At 44.5% G+C, this 23167-nt stretch overlaps 1 protein-coding gene across 5 annotated transcripts in view; it reads right to left on the bottom strand.

Annotated features, from left to right (window-relative positions):
* SIPA1 (signal-induced proliferation-associated 1) overlaps positions 1-23167 on the bottom strand; it is a 223442-nt gene that overhangs the window by 88712 nt on the left and 111563 nt on the right. For all 5 annotated transcript variants that reach the window (XM_040328809.1, XM_040328810.1, XM_040328811.1 and 2 more), the window contains 2 exons: positions 18301-18475; positions 16534-16637 (listed from right to left, as the gene is read on the bottom strand). In XM_040328809.1, the coding sequence (XP_040184743.1) occupies positions 16534-16637; positions 18301-18475 (279 nt within the window). The remainder of the gene's footprint in view (positions 1-16533; positions 16638-18300; positions 18476-23167) is intronic.

The raw sequence follows: 23167 nt of genomic DNA on the forward strand, positions 1-23167 counted from the left end.
TACTTGGACGTGTGTGATGGAGCATTGTCCTGCATGAAAATCATGTTTTTCTTGAAGGATGCAGACTTCTTCCTGTACCACTGCTTGAAGAAGGTGTCTTCCAGAAACTGTCAGTAGGACTGGGAGTTGAGCTTGACTCCATCCTCAATCCGAAAAGGCCCCACAAGCTCATCTTTGATGATACCAGCCCAAACCAGTACTCCACCTCCACCTTGCTGGCGTCTGAGTCGGACTGGAGCTCTCTGCCCTTTACCAATCCAACCACGGCCCATCCATCTGGCCCATCAAGACTCACTCTCATTTCATCAGTCCATAAAACCTTAGAAAAATCAGTCTTGAGATATTTCTTGGCCCAGTCTTGACGTTTCAGCTTGTGTGTCTTGTTCAGTGGTCGTCGTCTTTCAGCCTTTCTTACCTTGGCCATGTCTCTGAGTATTGCACAACTTGTGCTTTTGGGCACTCCAGTGATGTTGCAGCTCTGAAATATGGCCAAACTGGTGGCAAGTGGCATCTTGGCAGCTGCACGCTTGACTTTTCTCAGTTCATGGGCAGTTATTTTGCGCCTTGGTTTTTCCACACGCTTCTTGCGACCCTGTTGACTATTTTGAATGAAGCGCTTGATTGTTCGATGATCACGCTTCAGAAGCTTTGCAATTTTAAGAGTGCTGCATCCCTCTGCAAGATATCTCACTATTTCTGACTTTTCTGAGCCTGTCAAGTCCTTCTTTTGACCCATTTTGCCAAAGGAAAGGAAGTTGACTAATAATTATGCACACCTGATATAGAGTGTTGATGTCATTAGACCACACACCTTCTCATTACAGAGATGCACATCACCTAATATGCTTAATTGGTAGTAGGCTTTCGAGCCTATACAGCTTGGAGTAAGACAACATGCATAAAGAGGATGATGTGGTCAAAATACTCATTTGCCTAATAATTCTGCACTCCCTGTATATATACACATACATTTACACACACACATACACACACTGCCTGGTGTCCTTTTTTGTAATATACTTCAGGCGGTGTACACAGTACCATGCACCCATAGACAATACATATACACGATACAGAGCACCCATAGTTACTATTACACTTCTGTTGGTGTACACAGTACCGTGCACCCATAGTGCAGTTGCTACTACTTTTCTGGCGGTGTACACAGTACAGAATACAGTGCACCCATAGTAGGCATGTGCATTTCGTTTCATTCCGAATCGAAATTCGGACACATTTTTCATTATTCGGACATTCGGATTCATACGAATGCCCGAATTGTAATATTAACGAATTTAACCGAATCCGAACAAACGTTTTCGAATCGAAAACCTGCGGATGAAATTCGATCGAATTCGAAAACAAATTCTATTTGACTCGAATTCGAAAAAAACAATTCGATTCGAAAACAAAGTTGAAAGAAAATTGAAAGCAAATTTGAATCAAAATCTAAAAAATATAAATCGATTTCTAAAAAAAGAATACTATAAAATAGAATATAAAATAATAAAACAATAGAATGAAAATCAAAGAATAGTAAAGAACAGAATGGAATTTAATAGAATGTAATCAAATACAATAGAATATGACCTGGCTTCTTCTATCTATCTTCTATCCATCTATCTTCCATTTTCTGAAATTCGAAATTCATATAGAATGAACTCAAATTCGAATAGAAAAATATTAGAAGAGTAGAATAATAAAAAAAAAAAGATATATATATATATATACAGTATATATATAGAAAAATATTAGAATAGAGTAGAATAAAATATATTTATATATATATATATATATATATATATATATATATATATATATATATATATATATATATATATACATATATATATATATATATAAATATATTTTATTCTACTCTATTCTAATATTTTTCTATTCGAATTTGAGTTTATTCTATATGAATTTCGAATTTCAGAAGATGGTTTTATATATATATAAATGTAATTTTATATACCGTATTTATCGGCGTATACCGCGCACTTTTTTGCCCTGAAATTCAAGGCAAAATCGTGGGTGCGCGATATACGCCGATACCTGCTTCCCGCGATGAGTTTGAACTACTGCGCCGGCATATACCGAGCGCAGTACACTCGTGTATAGTCGGGCAGGCTCGGCTCCTCTCGCAGTCACGTCCTGGACGTACAGGACGCACAGGACGTGACCGCGAGAGAAGCCGAGCCTGCCCGACTATACACGAGTGTACTGCGCTCGGTATATGCCGGCGCAGTAGTTCAAACTCAGCGCGAGAAGCGGGGATCGAGCGGGGAGGACACCGCAGAAGGATGCCGGACCCGACGAGGAGGACACCAGCCGCAGACGGACGCCGGACCCGACGAGGCCGCCGATGAACGCCGCGCAAGACACCAAAACTGTAAGTACTAAAATCTTTTTTTTTACAGGAATGCGGGTCCACTTCAGGGGTGCGCGCTATACGCCGGAGCGCGCAATACCCCGATATATACGATATATATATATATATATATATATATATATAAAATTACATTTATATATATAACCATCTTCTGAAATTCGAAATTCGAATGAACTCAAATTCGAATAGAAAAATATTAGAATAGAGTAGAATAAAGTATATATATATATATATATATATATATATATATATATATATATATATGTGTATATATATATATATATATATATATATATATATATATATGTGTATATATATATATATATATATATATATATATATATATATATATATATATATATATTTATCTACTCTTCTAATATTTTTCTATTCGAATTTGAGTTCATTCTATATGAATTTCGAATTTCAGAAAATGGAAAATAGATAGAAGATATATAGAAGAAGCCAGGTCATATTCTATTGTATTTAAATACATTCTATTAAATTCCATTCTGTTCTTTACTATTCTTTGATTTTCATTCTTTTGTTTCATTATTTTATATTCTATTTTATTGTATTCTTTTTTAGAAATCGATTTATATTTTTTAGATTTTGATTCAAATTTGCTTTCAAGTTTCATTCGAATTTGTTTTCGAATCGAATTGTTTTAAAATTAGATTCGAATAGAATTTGTTTTAGAATCCGATTGAAATATTATCGAATCCGGTCGAAATATTTTCGAATCCGACCAAATTTTTCGAAATTCGGTCGAACACGAACGAATTCCAAAAACAAATTTAACACATGTAACTAATCTAACTTAACGAAATTAATTAAATAACAAATTAAAATGAAACAAAACAAATGTTTCCCTTTTGCACATGCCTAACCCATAGTTGTTATTCCACTTCTGTTGGTGTACACAGTACCGTGCACCCTACTCGCTACTACTTTTCTGGCGGTGAACACATTACACAATACAGTGCACCCATAGTTGTTATTACACTTCTGTTGGTGTACACAGTACCAGGCACCCAATGAGCAGTTGCTACAATTTTTCTGGCGGTGTACACAATACAGTGTAGTGTGGTTTTGCTAAACAAAATTTAAAGCATGTCCAGAAGGCCACCAAGGAGAAGCAGTTGCTCACAGGCCACTAAAAGAGGGCAAGCAGGCTCTGTGTCTACAGTCAACAGTGCTGGTCGTGGACATGAGGCATCCTCAGCACGTGGCCGTGAGGCACGCTTGTCCTTTTTTTCTGCAGCTGGCCATATTATTGAGCCACAGCATGCAGAAGAGTTGGTTTGAATGGATAACAAAGCCGTCCTCATCCTCCTCATCCTCTGTCACCCAGGCTCAGAGTAGTTTGCCTGCCAATGCAGCTGCCAAAGCAGCCTATTCCATTGGCTCCATGTCAACAGTCACTCCTTCCATAGCCCCACCATCATGCACAGAGGAGTCCCCCAAACTATTCGACCTCAGTGTCAGGTACATACTGCAGGAGGATGCGCAACGACTGGAAGGCTCCGATGATGGTACCCAGGTTGAGGAAGAGAGTAATGTGAGCCTAGAGCAGGGGTGGCAAACACAAGGCCCGCATGCCGAATCTGGCCCGCCAGACCTTGCCATGTGGCCCGCGCAACGCCAGGCAGGTCGCCACCTAGGGTGACCACGTGTCCCGATTTGCCCGGGATTGTCCCATGATTTAAATTTTTGTCCCGTGTCCCGGGAGCCTTCAATCCCGGAATGCCTGCCACACTCACTGCGCTGTAACTAAATAGTTCTAAATCACTGGTTGCTAGGGCCACCCCGCTTGGCGTGTAGCAACCAGTGATGTCACCGTGCCCCGCTCTCTCTGAGACTCCGACTCCACCCCTACCTCCTTCTCCTCTCCTCCTCCTCCTCCAGCCGCGGTTCTTGCAGCAGAGAGAGCAGCTCAGCATCATCAGACAGGTCGCCTACCGCGGCGCAGACCGAGCCCTCCAACCTCCTCCACGGCTCCACCCCACTGCCAAGCAGCAGCCCAGTGACCTCCGCTACTCAGCTGGACCCGGTCCGTCCTGAACTCCCGCTGCCTGCCCTGCACTGCAGTGAATTTCAGGCCCAGGCCCGTCCTCTTCCAGGACCCAGGCAGGCTTCTCCTCCTCCCGCCCTACTCACTGCCTCTGGCGTCTTGCCGAGTGCCATGGGGACGAGGATGGGCAGGAGGTAGGTGCATAGCACACACCCACCCACCACAGACAGAGGCTGGGACAGGAAGGACTGCATGCCAGGCTAGGGGGGTCAATTTCACTCACCCCCTCTCTCTCTTATCCATCCCTCTTTCTCTCATCCTCCCCCCCTCTCTCTTATCCATCCACCCTCTCTCTCTCATCCATCCCCCCTCTCTCTTATCCACCCTCTCTCTCTCTCTCTCATCCACCCTCTCTCTCATCCACCCACCCTCTCTCATCCACCCACCCTCTCTCTCTCTCATCCATCCCCCCTCTCTCTCATCCATCCCCCCTCTCTCCCTCTCTCCCATCCCCCTCTCTCTCTTATCCATCTCTCTCTCTCTTCCATCCCCCCTATCTCTCTTATCCATCCCCCTCTCTTTTTCTCTCTCTCATCCATCCCCACCTCTCTCCCATCCCCCTCTCTCATCCATCCACCTCTCTCTCTCTCTCATCCATCCCCCTCTCTCCCTCATCCATCCCCCCTCTCTCTCTCTCATCCATCCCCCCTCTCTCTCTCATCCATCCCCCCTCTCTCTCTCTCATTCATCCCCCCCTCTCCCTCACCCATCCCCCTCTCTCTCCCTCATCCATCCCCCTCTCTCTCCCTCATCCATCCCCCTCTCTCCCATCTCTCTCTCTCTCTGTCTCCCATCCCCCTCTCTCTCTCTCATCCCCTCTCTCATCCCCTCTCTCACCAACCCCCTCTCTCTCATCCCTCCCCCCTCTCTCTCATCCATTCCCCCCCTCTCTCTCTATCTCATCCATCCCTCTCTCTCCTCCACCCCCCTCTCTCTCTCCTCCATCCTCCTCTCTCTCTCTCATCCATCCCTCCCCCTCTCTCTCATCCATCCCTCTCTTTCTCTCTCTCATCCTCCCCCCTCTCTCTTTCATCCATCCCCCTCTCTCATCCATCCCCCCTCTCTCCCATCCCCCTCTCTCATCCACTCTCTCTCTCTCTCCCCCTCATCCATCCCCCTCTCTCCCTCACCCATCCCCCTCTCTCTCCCTCATCCATCCCCCTCTCTCTCTCCCTCATCCATCCCCCCCTCTCTCTCTCCCTCATCCATCCCCCCTCTCTCTCTCCCTCATCCATCCCCCCTCTCTCTCTCCCTCATCCATCCCCCCTCTCTCTCTCCCTCATCCATCCCCCCTCTCTCTCCCTCATCCATCCCCCCTCTCTCCCTCACCCATCCCCCCTCTCTCCCATCTCTCTCTCTGTCTCCCATCCCCCTCTCTCTCTCATCCACACCCCCTCTCTCTCTCTCTCTCAACCACCCTCTTTCTCTCACCCACTCTCTTTCTCACTCTCTCTCTCATCCACCCCTCTCTCTCTCTCTCAACCACCCTCTTGCTTTCTCTCACCCCCTCTCCTTCTTTCTCTCTCCCACTCCCCTTCTCTCTCCCACTCCCTGTCTCTCTCGCTCATTCCCCTTCTCTCTCACTCACTCCCATTCTCTCTATCCCTCACCCAATGAGATCTGTAATCACCCAATGACTTCCACACACACCAAACCCCATCCCATCCCATCTCATCCTACCCCACCCCATCTTATCCCATCCTACCCCATCCCATCCTACCCCACTCCACCCCATCTCATCTTACCCCATCCAATCCTACCCTATCCCATCCCAGGGTGGATGGGAGGATGGAAGGAGACTGGAGGGTGCAGAGTTCAGACATTGCACACAGTCCATAGCATACTTCTGAACCCTGCACTCCATATGCAGCAAACTCCTTAAACCTGCGCTCCATTTGCATCAAACTCCTGAACCCTACACCCGATAAAACTAGTAATAAAAAAATGCAGTGACAATTATTTATGATAATAAATAATGGACACCTAGTCCTACAGATACAACCGTCCCTTTGAGGGCAACCATACTGCTAATGCGGCCCCCGATGAATTTGAGTTTGACACCCCTGGCCTAGAGAGAGGGGGTGCCCAATAAGGACAAGAAACTGGCAGTCATGTTCCCCCAGCTGTAGCATACTGCCAAGTTTGCTCCAGTGACGAGGAGGGAGGGGATTATGAGGTAGAAGAGAGGAGGGGGAGGAGGCACATCTCCAATGAGGCAGGATGCCCTCCAGGGGGCAGCTTAAGGGCAGCCACCCTATTGCATCACAACCCAGAGCTAAGCAGGTGAAGGGTGCATAGTGCTGAGCAATTTTCCCGCCAGACTGGATTAAGTTGTTTCCCCGATATCAGTTTTTCCTTTTTTCCTTTTGTAAACATTTTTGCTACCCACCGGATGTCTGCTCTTAATGAATGAGATGCCCATTGATGTGCATGAATTGCCTCCTGTTAGTGTGTTTGTGATCACGCATTCATCATCTGCTAGCTGATCGTTTGTGGAAGGAGATTCCACTGCTCCAGTGAGGACCATCACTCTATTGAGCCTTGTCTGACCCCCCTAAACGGGCGGTCGCAGGCTTTTTGGTAAGCCTTCATTTCTACCTTAGGTGGCGGGCAACACATGAATTGGATGACACTATTCTTCTGGTTGATACACTGCAAATTTCTTTATTGGACACTCACATTTATGGATTTTATTGCACCTTCATTAGGATTGTATCTGATTTAAGGACTATTTAGCACAATTTTTAATACTTTTGTGTCATTTTTATTTATTTGAACTTTAAGGATTCACCATCACAAATAATTATTTTAACATATGGTTTACACTGTTTATTATCCAGAGCTGTACTTTTGTTGTATATTTCTTGTTGTGTCCCATATCAGGGTTATAGTGCTTAGCGGCAGGACATCTGTCACAGATTTTTTTTAACATTCATTTTTTTTTATTCATTTTTCTCACTTATCTTTCACTCAGCAGGTCCTAGCGCAAATTCTCTCTTTTTTTTAATAATTTTAATAGGTGCAGGGTGCTGCTGACTCCCCGCATATTTTGAATTTTTTTGGTGTGGGCCTTTTTTGACACGTGTGCAGCAGATCACACCATTGCTGTTTGCAACGTATGTCTGAAGCGTATCAAGCCTTTCCAAAACAGCAGCCGTTTGGGCACCACACGCTTGACCAGACATATGACGACCTCCCATGCAGTCCATTGGCAACAGCACTTAAAAGACCCACATCAAAGAACAAGGCGGACCTCTCTTTGCTCCTCATTAGCTGAGATCTCCAACCCTACTATACCTTCAGTACTCTCAGAAACCTGCACTGAGAGGAATGAAGGTATAGAAATAGGTGTCCCAAGTACTTGCGGACAATCTGCTAGCGGTACACGAAAATCCGATTTTAGCAGGCAAATTTCCCTGCCACAGTTGCCAAACCGTCAAAAGAAATTCGGTCCCAGCCATCCACATGCTCAGCGTCTGAATACTAGCTTGGCCAAATTGCTAGCATTGCAACTGCTGCCTTTTCAGCTGGTAGACTCTGCCCCTTTTGTGAATTTGTGGAATGTGCGGTACCTCAGTGGCAGGTTCCCAAACAGCATTTCTTTTCATGGAAGGCCATCTCGGCTCTCTACCGGCACGTCTTGACTGACTCATGGTCCAGCAGGAATGGACATGGACGTTACCTTTCTTTCACGGCGCACTGGGTAACTCTGCTGGCAGCTAGGAATGATGCAGGACAGGGTTCAGCATTGTTGGAGCTTGTTCCACCACCACGCCTCCAAAATGCTAGTAGTGGTGATTCTGCCACAGCTCTCTGCTCCACCCCTCCTCTTCTTCCTCTATGGCCTCTTCCTCTGCAGATTTGTCCTCTAAACCAGCGGTGCTCCGTAGGCGTTTAAGGGGCTACGCAAGCACTCAGGCAAAAGGATGTCATGCATTGCTTGAGTTGGTCTGCTTAGGGGACAGGAGCTACACTGGGGCAGAAATTCTGTCTGCTCAGCAGGGGCAGGCTTTAGAGGTGATTGACGCCACGCCAGCTTCAGCCAGGAATGGTTGTATGTGACAATGGCACCAACCTCCTCTCCGCCCTCCGACAGGGACACTTGACCCATGTTCCCTGTTTGGCTCACATCCTGAATTTGGTGGTGCAGCGGTTCTTGAGCAGGTACCCAGGCTTACAGGATCTCCTGAGGCAGGCCAGGAAAGTCTATGGTCATTTCTGCCGGTCATATAATGACCTTCAAAGGAAATGTAAGGTTGCAGAACTTATCCAGCCTTCGCAGAGGGAGCAGATGATAAAACATCTTTGGGAGGCCTTGCAGAAAGGTTTGTGCAATGTGTTTCCAGAGCCTGGGAGGTTACAATTTCCTGGTGCTGGACAACGTGTTGCTGAGGCTTTGTTTAGTCACAGAAAGAGCGGTGGAGAAGGTGGCCGGCTGACCAATGCCTTCAGACAATTCTTCAGTCCTCAGCACCAAGGTCTGATCGGTTCCAGCAACCATCGCCAGCATCTGAATTACATGGTGCAGGAACATTTAGGGGCAAGATCAGACTTGGAGACCTTTCCAACAGAACATCCACTGGGTTACTGGGTCTTGAGGATGGACCACTGGCCAGAGCTTGCTCAATTTGCAATTGAGCTACTGGCATGTCTTGTATCCAGCATTCTTGCTGAACGCATATTCAGTGCTGCTAGAGGCTTTGTAACCGATCACAGAGTGCACCTGTCCACAGACTCTGTTGATTGGCTCACATTCATAAAAATGAATCAGTCTTAGATCACCAGCTACCAAGCACCTGATGCTGATGTAACCAATTGATTTTTCTATGGATGTAGGATCCCTTAAAGACTGCCTATGCTGAGGGACTATCCTATTTCTCATCAATCTTCATGATCATAGCTTCTAAGAATATTTTTGGTTCAAGGCACCACCACCACTGCTTAAGGCCCAATTTTTCAGCCCCTGTTTAACACAGGCGTGTAATTACAATTTTTGATCAAATATTTTACAGCAGGGCTCGTTCCTGTGCTCAACAAGAGAATCTGGGATAGGTTACAGTGTTGTGGCACCACCACCACTGCCTAAGGTCCAATTTTTCTGCCCCTGTTTTACAGGGGTGTGTAATTTAAATTTTTGATCTAATATTTCACAGGAGGGCCCGTTTTTGCACCCACCAAGAGTATCTGTGAGGGCTTACAGTGTTCTGTACCACCAACACCTAAGGCTCAATTTTCCGCAGAATGTATAGGGCAGGCCATATAGTATATACAGGCGGTCCCCTTTTTTCAAACATCCGACTTACAAATGACTCCTACTTACAAACGGAGGGAGACAAAAGGAAGCGAGAGGAAATCTACCCCTAGGAAGGGAAATTATCTCCTGTAAGAGTTAAAAGGGTTGTAAAGGTAAAAGTTTTTTAACCACTTAAGGACCAAGCCTGTTTTTCAGATTTGGCGTTTACAAGATTAAAACATTTTTTTGCTAGAAAATTACTTAAAACCCCCAAACATTATATATATTTTTTTCTAACACTCTAGGGAATAAAATGGCGGTCGTTGCAATGCTTTTTGTCACACCGTATTTGCGCAGCGGTCTTACAAGCGCCCATTTTTTGGAAAAAATTCACTTTTTTGTATTAAAAAATAAGACAACAGTAAAGTTAGCCCAATTTTTTTATATATTGTGAAAGATAATGTTACGCCGAGTAAAATGATACCCAACATGTCACACTTCAAAATTGCGCCTGCGCGTGGAATGGCGTCAAACTTTTACCCTTAAAATCTCCATAGGCGATGTTTAAAAAATTCTATAGGTTTCATCTTTTGTGCTACAGAGGATGTGTAAGGCTATAATTATTGCTCTCGCTCTAACGATCGCGGTGATACATCACTTGTGTGGTTTAAACACCGTTTTCATATGCGGGCGCTACTCACGCATGCGTTCGCTTCTGCGCGCGAGCTCGTCGGGACGGGGCACTTTAAAAAAAAATTGTTTTGTTTTCTTATTTATTTTTGTTTATTTTATTAATTTTTACACAAAAAAATGGATCACTTTTATTCCTATTATGTTATAGAAAAAAGCATGACAGGTCCTCTTAAATATGAGATCTGGGGTCAAAAAGACCTAAGATCTCATATTTAGACTAAAATGCAAAAAACAAAAAAAAAATTTGTCATTTGAAAAAATGACAACAAGAAAATATTGCTTTAAGAAGCATGGGCGGAAGTGACGTTTTTACGTCACTTCCGCCCTGCTATGCTATAGCGACGGGTGGGGGCCATCTTGCCCTCACTCGTATCCCAGCCGAGCAGGGGGGGGGTCTGGTAAGCGGCGGAGAGCGGGGGGAGAGGGGGCCCTCTCCCACCACCGATAACAGTGATCTCATGGCGAATCCGCCATGGAGACCACGGTTATCGTTGACAGGACCGCTGAAAAGATGGATATCTCGGTTGTGGCAGCAGCTGCTGCCGTTACCCAGATATCCATCCAAAAATGACGTATATATACAGTGAGCGGTCCTTAAGTGGTTAATGCATTCTATGCATTAAGGTGAAAAAACATCTGTGGATTAGAGCCCCCCCCCCGAGCCCCCGTTTACTTCCCTGACCCCTCGAATGTTCCGCGCCGTGAACACGCTTGCTTCTCAGCCAGGCTTCTCGGCTCATCCGCTACTGGAAGAAGTGATCTCTCACGAAACTAGTAGGGCGGAACGAGCGGCGCGCTGACGTCACCATCCCCTGACTGCTCGAATTCTTCTAAACGGATGGGTCTGTCTGCTTGTGGCCGGCCGGCACAGCAGACTTAAGGCGAATCTGTACTGCTAATTTGTAAGTGCAATGTTTGTACTTCTTTTTTACATTAAGGCTGCATTCACACCTAGGCGTTTTTATGCCGGACACCCCACGCTATTGCAGCCTGCAATACGCTGGAGGGGTGATTTAACATTGTCGGCTATGGAGATGGTTCACATCTCCACGCCGAATGCCGAAACGCCGTACGCCTGAAGCTCAAAACAAGTCCCGGACCCTTTTTTCAGGCGGCTTTCGGCGTTCGGCATAGCCGACAATGTTAATCACCCCTCCGGCGTATTGTAGGCAAAAAAACGCCACGTTTTGTCGCGGCAAATCGCGGGACAAAACGCCGCAATTTGTCACGGCAAATCGCGGTACAATACGCCGCGTTCAGGTGTGAAGGCAGCCTAAATCTTAAAGTATTTTTACACTATCCGAGGCATTTTTTGTCTTATTACATATCCTCATGCTGTCATGCTGATTCATGTCGTTATGGAGTGTGGAGAGGATTACTAACACAGTCCTTGGAGTATCAGAGCCCAGCAGCCTTGTTTATCTACACGCTACCTGGGGTCCCCTGTAATTAAGGGCCCACCGGGATCTGGTAAGCAGATCAGTGTGCTTTTTGGTGAAGGATCTCACTGGATTGGCTGTGCTTTTTTACTTTCTGGCACAATTGGACCACGATATTTAAGGATTCTTTTCACAAAGGTGGTGAATTACTCTCATTTGGCTAAGGATGAAAACGTAATTGTTTACTCACTTGTCATATGAACATTCACAATCTTTGGACTTTATTCTCATATTAATGTTTATCCCAATCTCCTAATTGGTGTATGGGGATTAATGTTTTTTCACCTCATAATTTATTCACAATTATTTCTAATTCATTTATTTGAGTATGTAGCAAGACTTTATACCTTTTTCTACCTTTTTCTCGGCTCATTCATTGGTTGATTGAAAGCAGTGCAGACATTGGCTGGCGCTGCTGTCAATCACATCCAATGACGCGGCGTGTCAGGGGGGCGGGGCCTAGTGATACAGTGAGCGGCTATGGCCGCTTGCTGTATCACAGGAGTGCGCCCGCAAGAACTCATCACCATGCTCGCTCGCATTAAGGTGATGAGTTCTTGTGAGAGGGGAGCCGAGACAACCGCCGAGGGACCCCAGAAGACCAGGATCGGGGTCACTCTGTGCAAAACGATCTGCACAGTGGAGGCAAGTATAACATGTTTGTTATTTAAAAAAAAAAAAAACATTTCTTTACATACCCTTTAATATGGGAAAAAGGTGTCTCCACTAATGCTTTATCACCATTCCTTGTTTCCCTAATAATCCCAAATTTTCAAAATCAAATGGTCAATGGGACAGAAAGTAAGGTGAAATCTTCTGAACAGGGGCACAGACAGCAAAACAAACGTTACAGGGGTGATATCCAAAAAGCTTAAAAATAGATTTTTTGGCTGGAGCTACACTTAAAAAATTTACCTGTTCCAAATTACAAACAGATTCAACTTAAGAACACACCTACAGTCCCTATCTTGTTTGTAACCCGGGGATACTGTATACTGTTGTTCAGAGTATATATGTTTTGGGTACCGCGCCTTTTTTTTTATTTGGGTGCGGGGTTCCTCTTACTATTCATACCAGACCCAAAGGGCCTGGTAATGGGTTGGGGGGGGGGGACCCATGCTGTTTACATTACAGCCGCAAGCAGTTTTAAATGACTTTTATTCCTTTAGAAATTTCATTTTGCTGCAAAAACTGTTCTGAAAACGGAAAACCCACAGGCATGATATTTAAAGGAATATTTCACTTTTATTGTTTCACTTTAAGCATTATTAAAATCACTGCTCCCGGAAAAACTGCAGTTTTTAAAACTTTTTTTTGCATTAATACATGTCCCCTCGGGTGCCCAAACACTTTTTATGACAATAACTTGCATATTAGCATTTAAAATGATCACTTTTGTTTTTTTACGTTCGGGTCCTATAGACTTTAACAGTGTTCGCATGAACTTTTGGTCAGTTCGCAAGTTCTGCCGCGAACCGAACCAGGGGGTGTTCGGCTCATGCCCAATAGTCTCCCTCTAGCAAGAAGTTGAAACAATGCATCATAGCAATGGGAATTTGAGAATTTGGAGAAGTATAATAGCAAAAGGTGGCATATTTTTGAGTTAGGAATACAACATTGAATCTATTTTTTTAAATTGACATTTAGTAACTTTAAGTATATAAACAAATACATTTGACATTTTAATTGTGTTGTTTATTATTGTTTAAACATTAGTCGTATTTTTTCATTAAGGAAATCACACTTATTTTAATTTACTAAAATACCACTAAAACTAGAACAATTCTGATGACTAAAATACAACTAAAACTAAAATGACATTGTAGTCAAAGATTATGACTAAAACTAAACTGAAATTTCAAATTTGATGTCAAAATGAACACTGCATTACCACATGAGAATAAGTAGGGGAAATCTACTAAGCTGCTGAAAGAAAAAAAATTAAGAAAAAGGCTTCAAACCTTAATACCATAAATAATAACGCTATTGGATTTTTACTCCAGGCGTATATAATAAGTTTGGCAATTCTAGAGAAATGCTCAAATAATGCATTACAATTTAACTAAACCCACTGGGCCAGATTCAGATAGGGCAGCGGATCTTTAGATCCGCGTAACCTATCTGATTTACGTTACGCCGCCGCAAGTTTTTGAGGCAAGTGCTTTATTCAGAAAGCACTTGCCTGTAAAGTAAATCCCCCGGCGGAATTCAAATTCCGCGGCTAGGGGGCGTGTAAAATTTAAATCAGGCGCGTCCCCGCGCCTAACGTACTGCGCAATGCGCCGTCCGCAAAATTTCCCAGCGTGCATTGCTCCAAATGACGTTGCAAGGACATTGGTTTCAATGTAAATTACGTCCGGCCGTATTCGCGAACGACTTACGCAAACGACGTAAAAAATTCAAAACTCGGCGCGGGAACGACGGCCATACTTAACATTAGCTACGCCTCATATAGCAGGGGTAACTATACGCCGGAAAAAGCCGAACGCAAACGACGTAAAAAAAAAACGCCGGGCGGTCGTTCGTTTCTGAATCGGCGTAACTCCTCATTTGCATATTCGTCACGTAAAAGATACGGAAGCGCCACCTAGCGGCCGGCCTGGAATTGCAGCCTAAGATCCAACGGTGTAAGTCACTTACACCTGGCAGATCTTAGGGAGATCTATGCGTAACTGATTCTATGAATCAGTTGCATAGATACGACGGCCGGACTCAGAGATACGACGGCGTATCAGGAGATCGGCCGGCGTATCAGGAGATCGGCCGGCGTATCAGGAGATCCGCCGGCGTATCTCTTTTCTGAATCCGGCCCATTATGTTTTAGTCAACTAAAATGTACTGAAAATTTTAGTCAACTTTAATGTACTGGATATTTTATTCGACTAAAATACTGTACCCTGAGAACTTCACTTGCAGACATCCCCCTGAAACCTCCGCCAATACCGTGGGTTGGACCGTTTTCCCGGCAGTCTTTCCACATTCACTTGGGACAGATGCTGGGAGTGCCCACCCCACCCCCCCCTGGCTGGCAGCACTCCACAGACCATCTGGGACACAGCTGCTATTCTGCTCCCCCCATTAAAATGTTCTCTTTTATGCCATATAACGAACACTTTACTATGCAACCATAATGATTTATTTTAAGTATTACAAGTGTGAGGCGCAATGCTTCTTTGAGTTGTTTAAAGTTTTCTGTAACACAAAATATTTGCAGTCTTTTTTTTAATCCTTCATGGCTTCATGCATGTTGCTGCAAGAGGGCCATACAGCATACACTGGGGCATAATTCTCTGCCTGGCAGTCACATATGCAGCATACAGCCCACTGTTAGCAGCCAGTCAAAATCAATGACAGGCTAAAATATGCAGCTGCTGTATGAAGATTTATAGATGCTAGTGGTACTTGGGTACAGTTATGTGCATACATCTGTATACAGCAGCTGAATATTTCAGTCTGTTGTGGATCTTGACAGGCTGCTGGCACTGATGTACTATGGATGGCCCTCTTACTTCCCCCTTGTGCATGAAGCCTAATGAATATGAACTTGAATACTGCCATATGTGGATGCATCATCAGCTAAACCCAGCACACAAAAAAGGTCCACATTTTAAATATAGAAAATTGTTATATGCTACATCTAAACAAAAGAGTTTGAAATCTCTTTATTCTTTACCAACCCAATAGTCTGCAGATGAAAGGCTGGTGTAAAAACATAGGGCCAGATCCACATACATTTAGATGGGCGCAGCATATGTGAGATACGCTACGCCACTGTAACTTACTTTTTAATTCTTTGAATCCAAAAAAAAATTTGCGCCGTAAGTTACGGCGGCGTAGTGTCTCTCGGCGCGTAATTCAAATCAGCGAGTAGGGGGCGTGTTTCATTTAAATGAAGCGCGTCCCCGCGCTGAATGAACTGCGCATGCGCCGTCCCTAAATTTCCTGCCGTGCATTGCGCTAAATGACTTTGCAAAGACGTCATTTTTTTAACTTAGACGTGAATTACGTCCATCCCTATTCACGGACGACTTACGCAAAAAAATCTAATTTCGACGCGGGAACGACGGCCATACTTAACATGGCAAGTCTAACTATACGCCGCAAAATACCAGCTTTAACTATACGCCGGAAAAAGCCGACTAGAGACGACGTAAGAGAATGTGACGGCCACGCGTACGTTCGTGGATCGTCGGAAAAAGCTAATTTGCATACCCGACGTGGAAAACGATGCGAACTCCACCCAGTGGACGCCAAAGTATTGCATCTACGATCCGAAGGCGTACGAAGCGGTACGCCTGTCGGATCGAACCCAGATGCCGTCGTATCTTGGTTTGAGGATTCAAACTAAAGATACGACGCGGGAAATTTGAAAGTACGCCGGCGTATCAGTAGATACGCCGGCGTACTCTCTCTGTGGATCTGGCCCATAGGCCCTAGTATTTTATATTATGTATAATAACTTTATAAGGTCTGTTTAGCACCTCAATAAAACTCCAAAAAGGGAATTAAAATATGCATGTGTTTTAGGGTATGTACAAAAAAAGTACAATAAAATGCTTCCAACAACATGAAGACAGAAACATGAATGTGATATAAATTATGGATTACTGTCCACATAATGTGATTAGATTATCAGTTATAAAATAAAAAGTAAGCAATCGCCTGAGATATTTGTTGATGCTTATTTTTCTTTGGTTACCTGTTGACTGTTGCTTGCAGTAAATGGGAGCATTGTTGATACATGAAACATGATCTCATAATCTTGGTAACGAGTATAGAGAGAGTGAGTACCCGTGCTGTCAGCTGTGAACAAGTACAATGAAAGTGCTAGTAGTTATAAAATATTTGTATTTTTAACATTGACATTATGAATTCTGTGTATATATTAGTGGGTTTCTATAAGATTGGTTAAATGCTATACAAATTTTACAATCATTCAAACAAATTGGCAACGTCCTGAAATAAATAATCAAAGTTTAACAAAACCTTGCAGCATGCTTTAAAAATTATGTTATATAATTCGTACAGAATAGAAGTGTTCACAAGGAGAATCACAAATGAGCAATTAGATTTCTGGGCTGTTTGAATACATAATCAATTAGCTGATGTTTTCAAGCAACATTCACACAAGATTCACACATTTTTCTAATCCAATCATATGTAAGAAATGGGTAAAGCTTTGGTGAAAGTTGTGTGATTATTGCATGAAAACATTGATAGATAGACCCTTTTGGAGTTTTGCTAAGTTAAAGCAATCCCGTTGCTTACACTAAAGCTTGCTGGGGATTGAATATCTGTAAAATGAGGAAGGGAATGGTTACCTCCTCTGTTGGTAAATACTGTCCCAAACCTAAGAAATAACCACCCTAAAAGCTGCAGGGGAACTGGCACATTTGGAAATGTCGATCTCCTGGGTCACCCACAGCCCTTGGAAGTTCCTTATGCTGACCTCAATGTCACCACAGGATAAAGTAGTGGGGTAGAGGTCACAAGGAAAATTCTATAAGAGCTGCAATGGAACTATGAGATCAACTATCCCAGCATTGTTAAACCCACTGGACTTCAGGGAGGACAATTTCTCAGGATCAGTGCAGTTTTTGATAGAGCTGTCCGTAGGAGAGGTAGGTATTCATTCTCTTCTTTACAGGTGTGCATTAGTATAGTAACAGCACAATTTCATTGTTTATTAATATTCATTGTACTGAATGTAAAGGCCAAGTCTTAGGCCCCGTACACACGGCCGAGGAACTCGACGTGCCAAACACATCGAGTTCCTCGGCCAGTTCAGCCCTGAAGCCGCCGAGGACCTTGGCGGGCCGAGAGCTCCCATAGAACAACGAGGAAATAGAGAACATGTTCTCTATTTCCTCGCCGAGGTCCTCGTCGGCTTCCTCGGCCGAAAGTGTACACACGGCCGGGTTTCTCGGCAGAATTCAGCCAGAAACTCGGTCGGAAGCTGAATTCTGCCGAGGAAACTGGTCGTGTGTACGGGGCCTTATAGTGCTTCCATAGGATTGAGTAAGGCCACTTTCACACTGTGGCGCTTCTAAACTGCCAGTAAAAACACTGAGCGCTTTTGAAGCGCTTTTCAGGCGCTTTTGAAGAGCTTTCCATTCCTTTCAATCGAGAGGGGAGTTTTTCACAGCCCTGCCAGCACACTGCCCCAGTGTGAAAGCATTCATTGATTTTAATGGAAATACGTTTTTGTGACCTTTTTAGGCTGTTTTTAGCGTGAAAGCGCCTGAAAAATGCCTCAGTGTGAAAGTGGTCTTAGATTGCTTCAACTACCAGAAATGCTTATTTTGGCATGCAGGGATTTCCCAGAAGTGAGTTTTTAATACCTGTTCGTCTGGTAAAAGAGAGGATTGAAGTAGGCACCCAAAGCCTTAAATTGGAAGACTGGCAAATGTTTTTCTTGTGTAAACATTTGCCTGAGGCCAGCTTCAGGGAAAAAAAAATCACTTACTTTTATTGTCCAGCTGTGCACGATATTTGTCAAACCCCTTCAGTCTGATTTCATCCCCTAGAAGGCTCACAAATTCCTTAAAAGCTGGTCCAGCTGTCTCATTGTTATACATTTCTTCTTCAGTAGCTTGTCCACTCTTACAGTACAAAACTCCAATTTTTCTCTGAAAACTAAGCTGAAAGTTAAAAGTGAAAAATGTAAATGATGCAAAAAGTTGTTTGAAACTTAAGACATATTCAAGTTCTTTTATTGTACATCACGGGACACAAAGCACCATAATCATTACTATGTGGGTTATACGCCACCTTCAAGTGATTGGACACTGGCATACTCAAAGACAGGAAGTCCCCCTCTATATAACCCCTCCCATACAGGGAGCACCTCAGTTTTTCGCCAGTGTCTAAGGTGTTGGTCACGGTTAATGAAGTGCTCAGAAGAGCTCTGTAGCTGGTCCTGGATAGGCTCAAGGGGCTATGTAATCAGTTCCATTCAAAGAGCCTGAAACAAAAGGGCTAAAATGGATGGTACCCGAGCCTCGGAACAGAAGAAAAAGGTTCTGCCTGTAATGCTTCTCTCTGAGAGCTGGACCCTGGGACCCAGCGCCTTGGTCACATTCCATATCATAGGTTTGCTCTGGCAGGGTGCTGTACAGGTCCAAGGGAGTGGACCCTATATGCAAAGGGGACCTGGTCCTTGATGGTCTGTCATGAAACAAACCCGCCATAAAGGGTAAAGATTGTATCTGTCTGTGATTTCCAGCAGTATCCTGCGGCGGGAAGGGTAAGGTAAAGAGAAGTCTTACGAAACTGTTGTGGACATCTTTTTTTCCTGAGTGGATGATGTCTTGCCTGTTTTTACCACTAGAGGGTGTAACATACCTGGTGTCAACATTACCATGCTTACCCAGATAGTACTGTGTCAACAGTGCTTATGGACAGCGTTTGCTCTTTTCACTCCACTCCTGTTAGGCCATTTGAGGGGGTTAGAGTGTCTCCCCCCACTGTTTCCAGGGCACTGGGTGTCCCCCTGCTGCATGTCCCCCATCCCCTACCCCCCGGGATTCCCGTCAAACGGGGCCACTGTGCACGCGCACGTGGGAATTACCCTCCTCCTGAAGAGAAGGAGAGAGAGGATGTCACGGGGGGCTTAGTGCCGCCGATGTGCATGTGCGTTCTGTGTGCACGATATTCACGGCGCAGGCCGGCCAATTCTTTTAAAAGTCTACAGGCTGTGGTAAACTAATGGCTGATGAAGGGACACAGAGACTTATCCAGGAAAGTAAGCTCTGTATGGGTGTTGGGTACAGGCATCCTCAGACACATCTACTCAGCATCAGGCTGAGCATTGATAGCGACATATTAACCCATTGCTGGACTTAGCTCAGCAGTAGATGCATGGTGTTAGTACCTCTGCTTTGTGCTTAGCACTATGTATTCCCACAAGAGAGGAACAAAAAACAGTAAAGAGGAGCACAAAAGTGCAGCGGTCAGCATGAGCTATTGAGCTTGTCCAGCATTGTAGCTACCTCCAACATTCCAGCCTCTGTGTATGTCACCAAAGATGATTTGGCTGCCGCATTGGCTGGTTTGGAGGGGAAAATAGCTGGTATGCTCTCATCTTCCTCCCAGGCTGGGAAGAAGTGCGATAGATGCCCTTCCTCTGCCCTGTGCCCATCATCAGGGGATCAGGAGTGGGTTGGGGATGCTGATATACACTTAGGTGAAGCTGGCACCTCCTTTGGGGATTCAGTCTCAGAAGAATCCTTCTCAGCCTCATAATCTCAAAGATTGCTAGTTCAATCCCTTACGGAATCAGTCCGTTCTGGATATAAGTTGCCCCTGGCAGAGATGGCTGAAGTTCCCTTTTCCTCTTTGGGTTCTCTAAAGCCTCCTCAGGGCTCACATTCTTTCCCTATGCACCCATTGCTGGAACAGCTTATCTATGCTGACTGGGATCATCCAGACAGACATTTTCTTCCTCCCAAAAGATTTCTATTCTTTATCCTATGGAGGAAAAGTTCCCTAAAAGGTGAAGTGTGCCAGCAGTAGACACTGCTATATCTTCTCTGAATAAGAGTCTGACTTGTCCAGTAGACAATGTCCAAGTATTCAAGGATCCAGCTGATAAAGGGCTCATTTGCTGTGTCTGGTGCAGTGGCGCAGCCTGCGGTAGCAGCAATAGGCATTTGTCAATCCCTAAATGACAAAATTAAGCAGGTTGTCAAGGGGGATGAGGTCCCAGATGTTGCTGAGCTTCCAAGGGACTTATGTTTTGCTGTTGACGCTATTAAAGATTCTATTCATCAGACGTCACACCTTGCGCTCCTATTATTATATATGTGTAGAGTGCTGTGGCTAAAGCATTGGTCAGCTGAGCTACCATGCAAAAAGCTATTAGCTAGTTTTCCTTTTCATGGGAAAGATTGTTCAGAGATGATTTGGATAGATACATCCAAAGGATTTCATGTGGTAAGAGTACCCTTCTTCCGGTTCTTCCTCTCCTGTTTCTGGGGTGACAGCCTCTAGGCAGTCACGATGGCCTCCGCCATCAGGTTCAAGAGGTAGGCCTCAAAGTCAGGTTCAGGGCCAGAAAAATCCCTGGGGACAAAAGTCTGCAAAGCAGAGTCCCAAGGCCTTCTTATGAAGAGGCGCCCCTGCTCAATCGAGTGGGGGGAAGGCTTCTGCAGTTTTCAGGAGCCTGGCGGGAAGAGGTCCAGCACAGATGGGTCATCTCCACAGTAACTCTAAGTTACAAGTTTTCTAAGATCAAACGTTCCCAAAGACCCAGTGAAAAAAGGGTATTTATTTCAGGTGCTAGACCGATTGATGTCTCAGGGTGTGATCATAGAGCCCCCCTTTAGAAGAGCAGGGTTTATTCAAATCTCTTCACGGCGCCAAAACCAAATGGAGATGTCAGACCCATTCTAGATCTCAAAGGTCTGAATCAGTTTCTAAACATCTGCTCTTTTAGCATGGAATCAATCTGGTCAGTAGTGTCCACCCTGAGGAAAGGAGAGCTTCTAGCGTCAATAGACATCAAGGATGCATACCTACATGTTACAATTTCCCCCGCTCACCAGAGGTTAATGCGGTTGGCAGTAGAACAGCGCCATTTTCAGTTTGTGGCCTTGCCCTTTGTGTTGGCCACCGCGCCTTGCATGTTTACAAAGGTTCTGGCTCCGCTTCTGGCAAAACTAAGGGCCCGGGGTATAGCATGGCATATCTAGACAACCTGCTGCTGATAGATCAAACCGTAGCACGGTTAGACCGGAATGTGCTCAGCACGGTCGGGTATTTGGAACATCTGGGTTTGATTCTCAACTTAGAGAAATCATCCTTACAACTAGTAAAGGGGCTGGAGTACTTGGGTCTGGTTATAGACACAGCCCAAAAAAAGAGTGCTTTTACCTCAGGCAAAAGTCAGCGCTATAAGAGATAGGGCTCACACAGTCAAGACAAGGAAGGGTCCTTCCATCCTCCTTTGCATGAGGTTGTTAGGGAAGAATATTATATAAAAGACAGTGCAGTGCTATTTCTAGTCCATATATCTAAAAAAACATCCTTGTGATCTTCAATGGTGACATATAGATGTAACATGCAGGTGATAACGTGAATAGTGAGGGACCTCCACCAGTGATAAGATTGGCAGCTCACCTCCCACTGTAGACCCTTAGATAATAGAGGGTCATAAACAACTTCCCTTGTGGGTAATGTTAAAGATGATTCAGGCTTCTAATCAGGTGTTCCAGAGTCAGATGATAACAGCAACCAGTAAGATCACAATTTACTACAATGTAGTGTGGATCATGGAAGCATAAAGAAGAAACATAGATAATGATGTCACCCGCAGCCATCGTACACACTGAAAAATAAACGCTGTTATACCTGGTATAGTGCCCTGTTTGTAAGTGTTTGTTATCTATATACATTAAAAAGTTTCTGTCTGGCGGAGAGCACTATATTTCTTCTTTATGCTTAAAAATATCAACCAAAAAAAGCTGTTATGCGTGGCAGCACTGGACAAAGTAGTTTGATGATGTTAGTGTACAAGGTTTCTAGTCCAGAAGGGATACATAGGCCACCCACCTGGCCAAGGAGCGAAGACTGCTTCATTTGCATGGCAATTCCCATGGTACAGCACATACATTTTCATTTCATAACCTTCAAATGGCAGTACACAAACAGAATCAATTGTCAATGAACACTTAATTAGGCATACAAATAGGAGAGATACTACTCTGGAAGCCATCAAAACCTGTGAGAAGGATATCATCACTGGTGTCCTACAGATAGTCAGTGTCCAGCACCCTTATTTAGGCTCGATTTACATCTAGGCATGTTGCTTTTGAAAGTTTTTGCAGTGCTTTTTGCTGTGTTTTCCGCATTTTTTTAACCCTGTTTTTTTAACCGTGATTTGTGTTCTGCTTTTGTGGAGTTTTTTTTTTACAACCGTTGTATATAGCCAGTTGCTAAAAAGGGGTCTGGGAAGTCAGCCACTGCGTCATTAACGACCGATAAGTCATCAGTTGTCAGCTGACTGTAAAAAAAAGGCCCTCAAGTATGGATTTGGAGGGGACACCCCATGACAAAATAAAAAAAAAGGGTATGGGGTCCTCCCAAAATCCATACCAGACCCTTAATCCGAACATGCTACCCCACAGTTCAGGTAAGGAAGGGGACAAGCGAGTACCCCCCTTTTTAAACCATACCAGGCCGCATGTTCTTAACATAAGGGGGGTGCTGTTGAGCAGAGAGGCCTCTTCCCCACAACCCTGGCTGGCCGTTGTGGGGGTCTGTGGTCAGGGGGCTTATCAAAATGCGGAAGCCCCCAGATCCTCATCCCCCCCATGTGAATGAGTATGGAGAAT

The sequence above is a fragment of the Rana temporaria genome, chromosome 11 (genome assembly GCF_905171775.1).
Source record: "Rana temporaria chromosome 11, aRanTem1.1, whole genome shotgun sequence".
Lineage (NCBI taxonomy): Eukaryota > Metazoa > Chordata > Amphibia > Anura > Ranidae > Rana > Rana temporaria.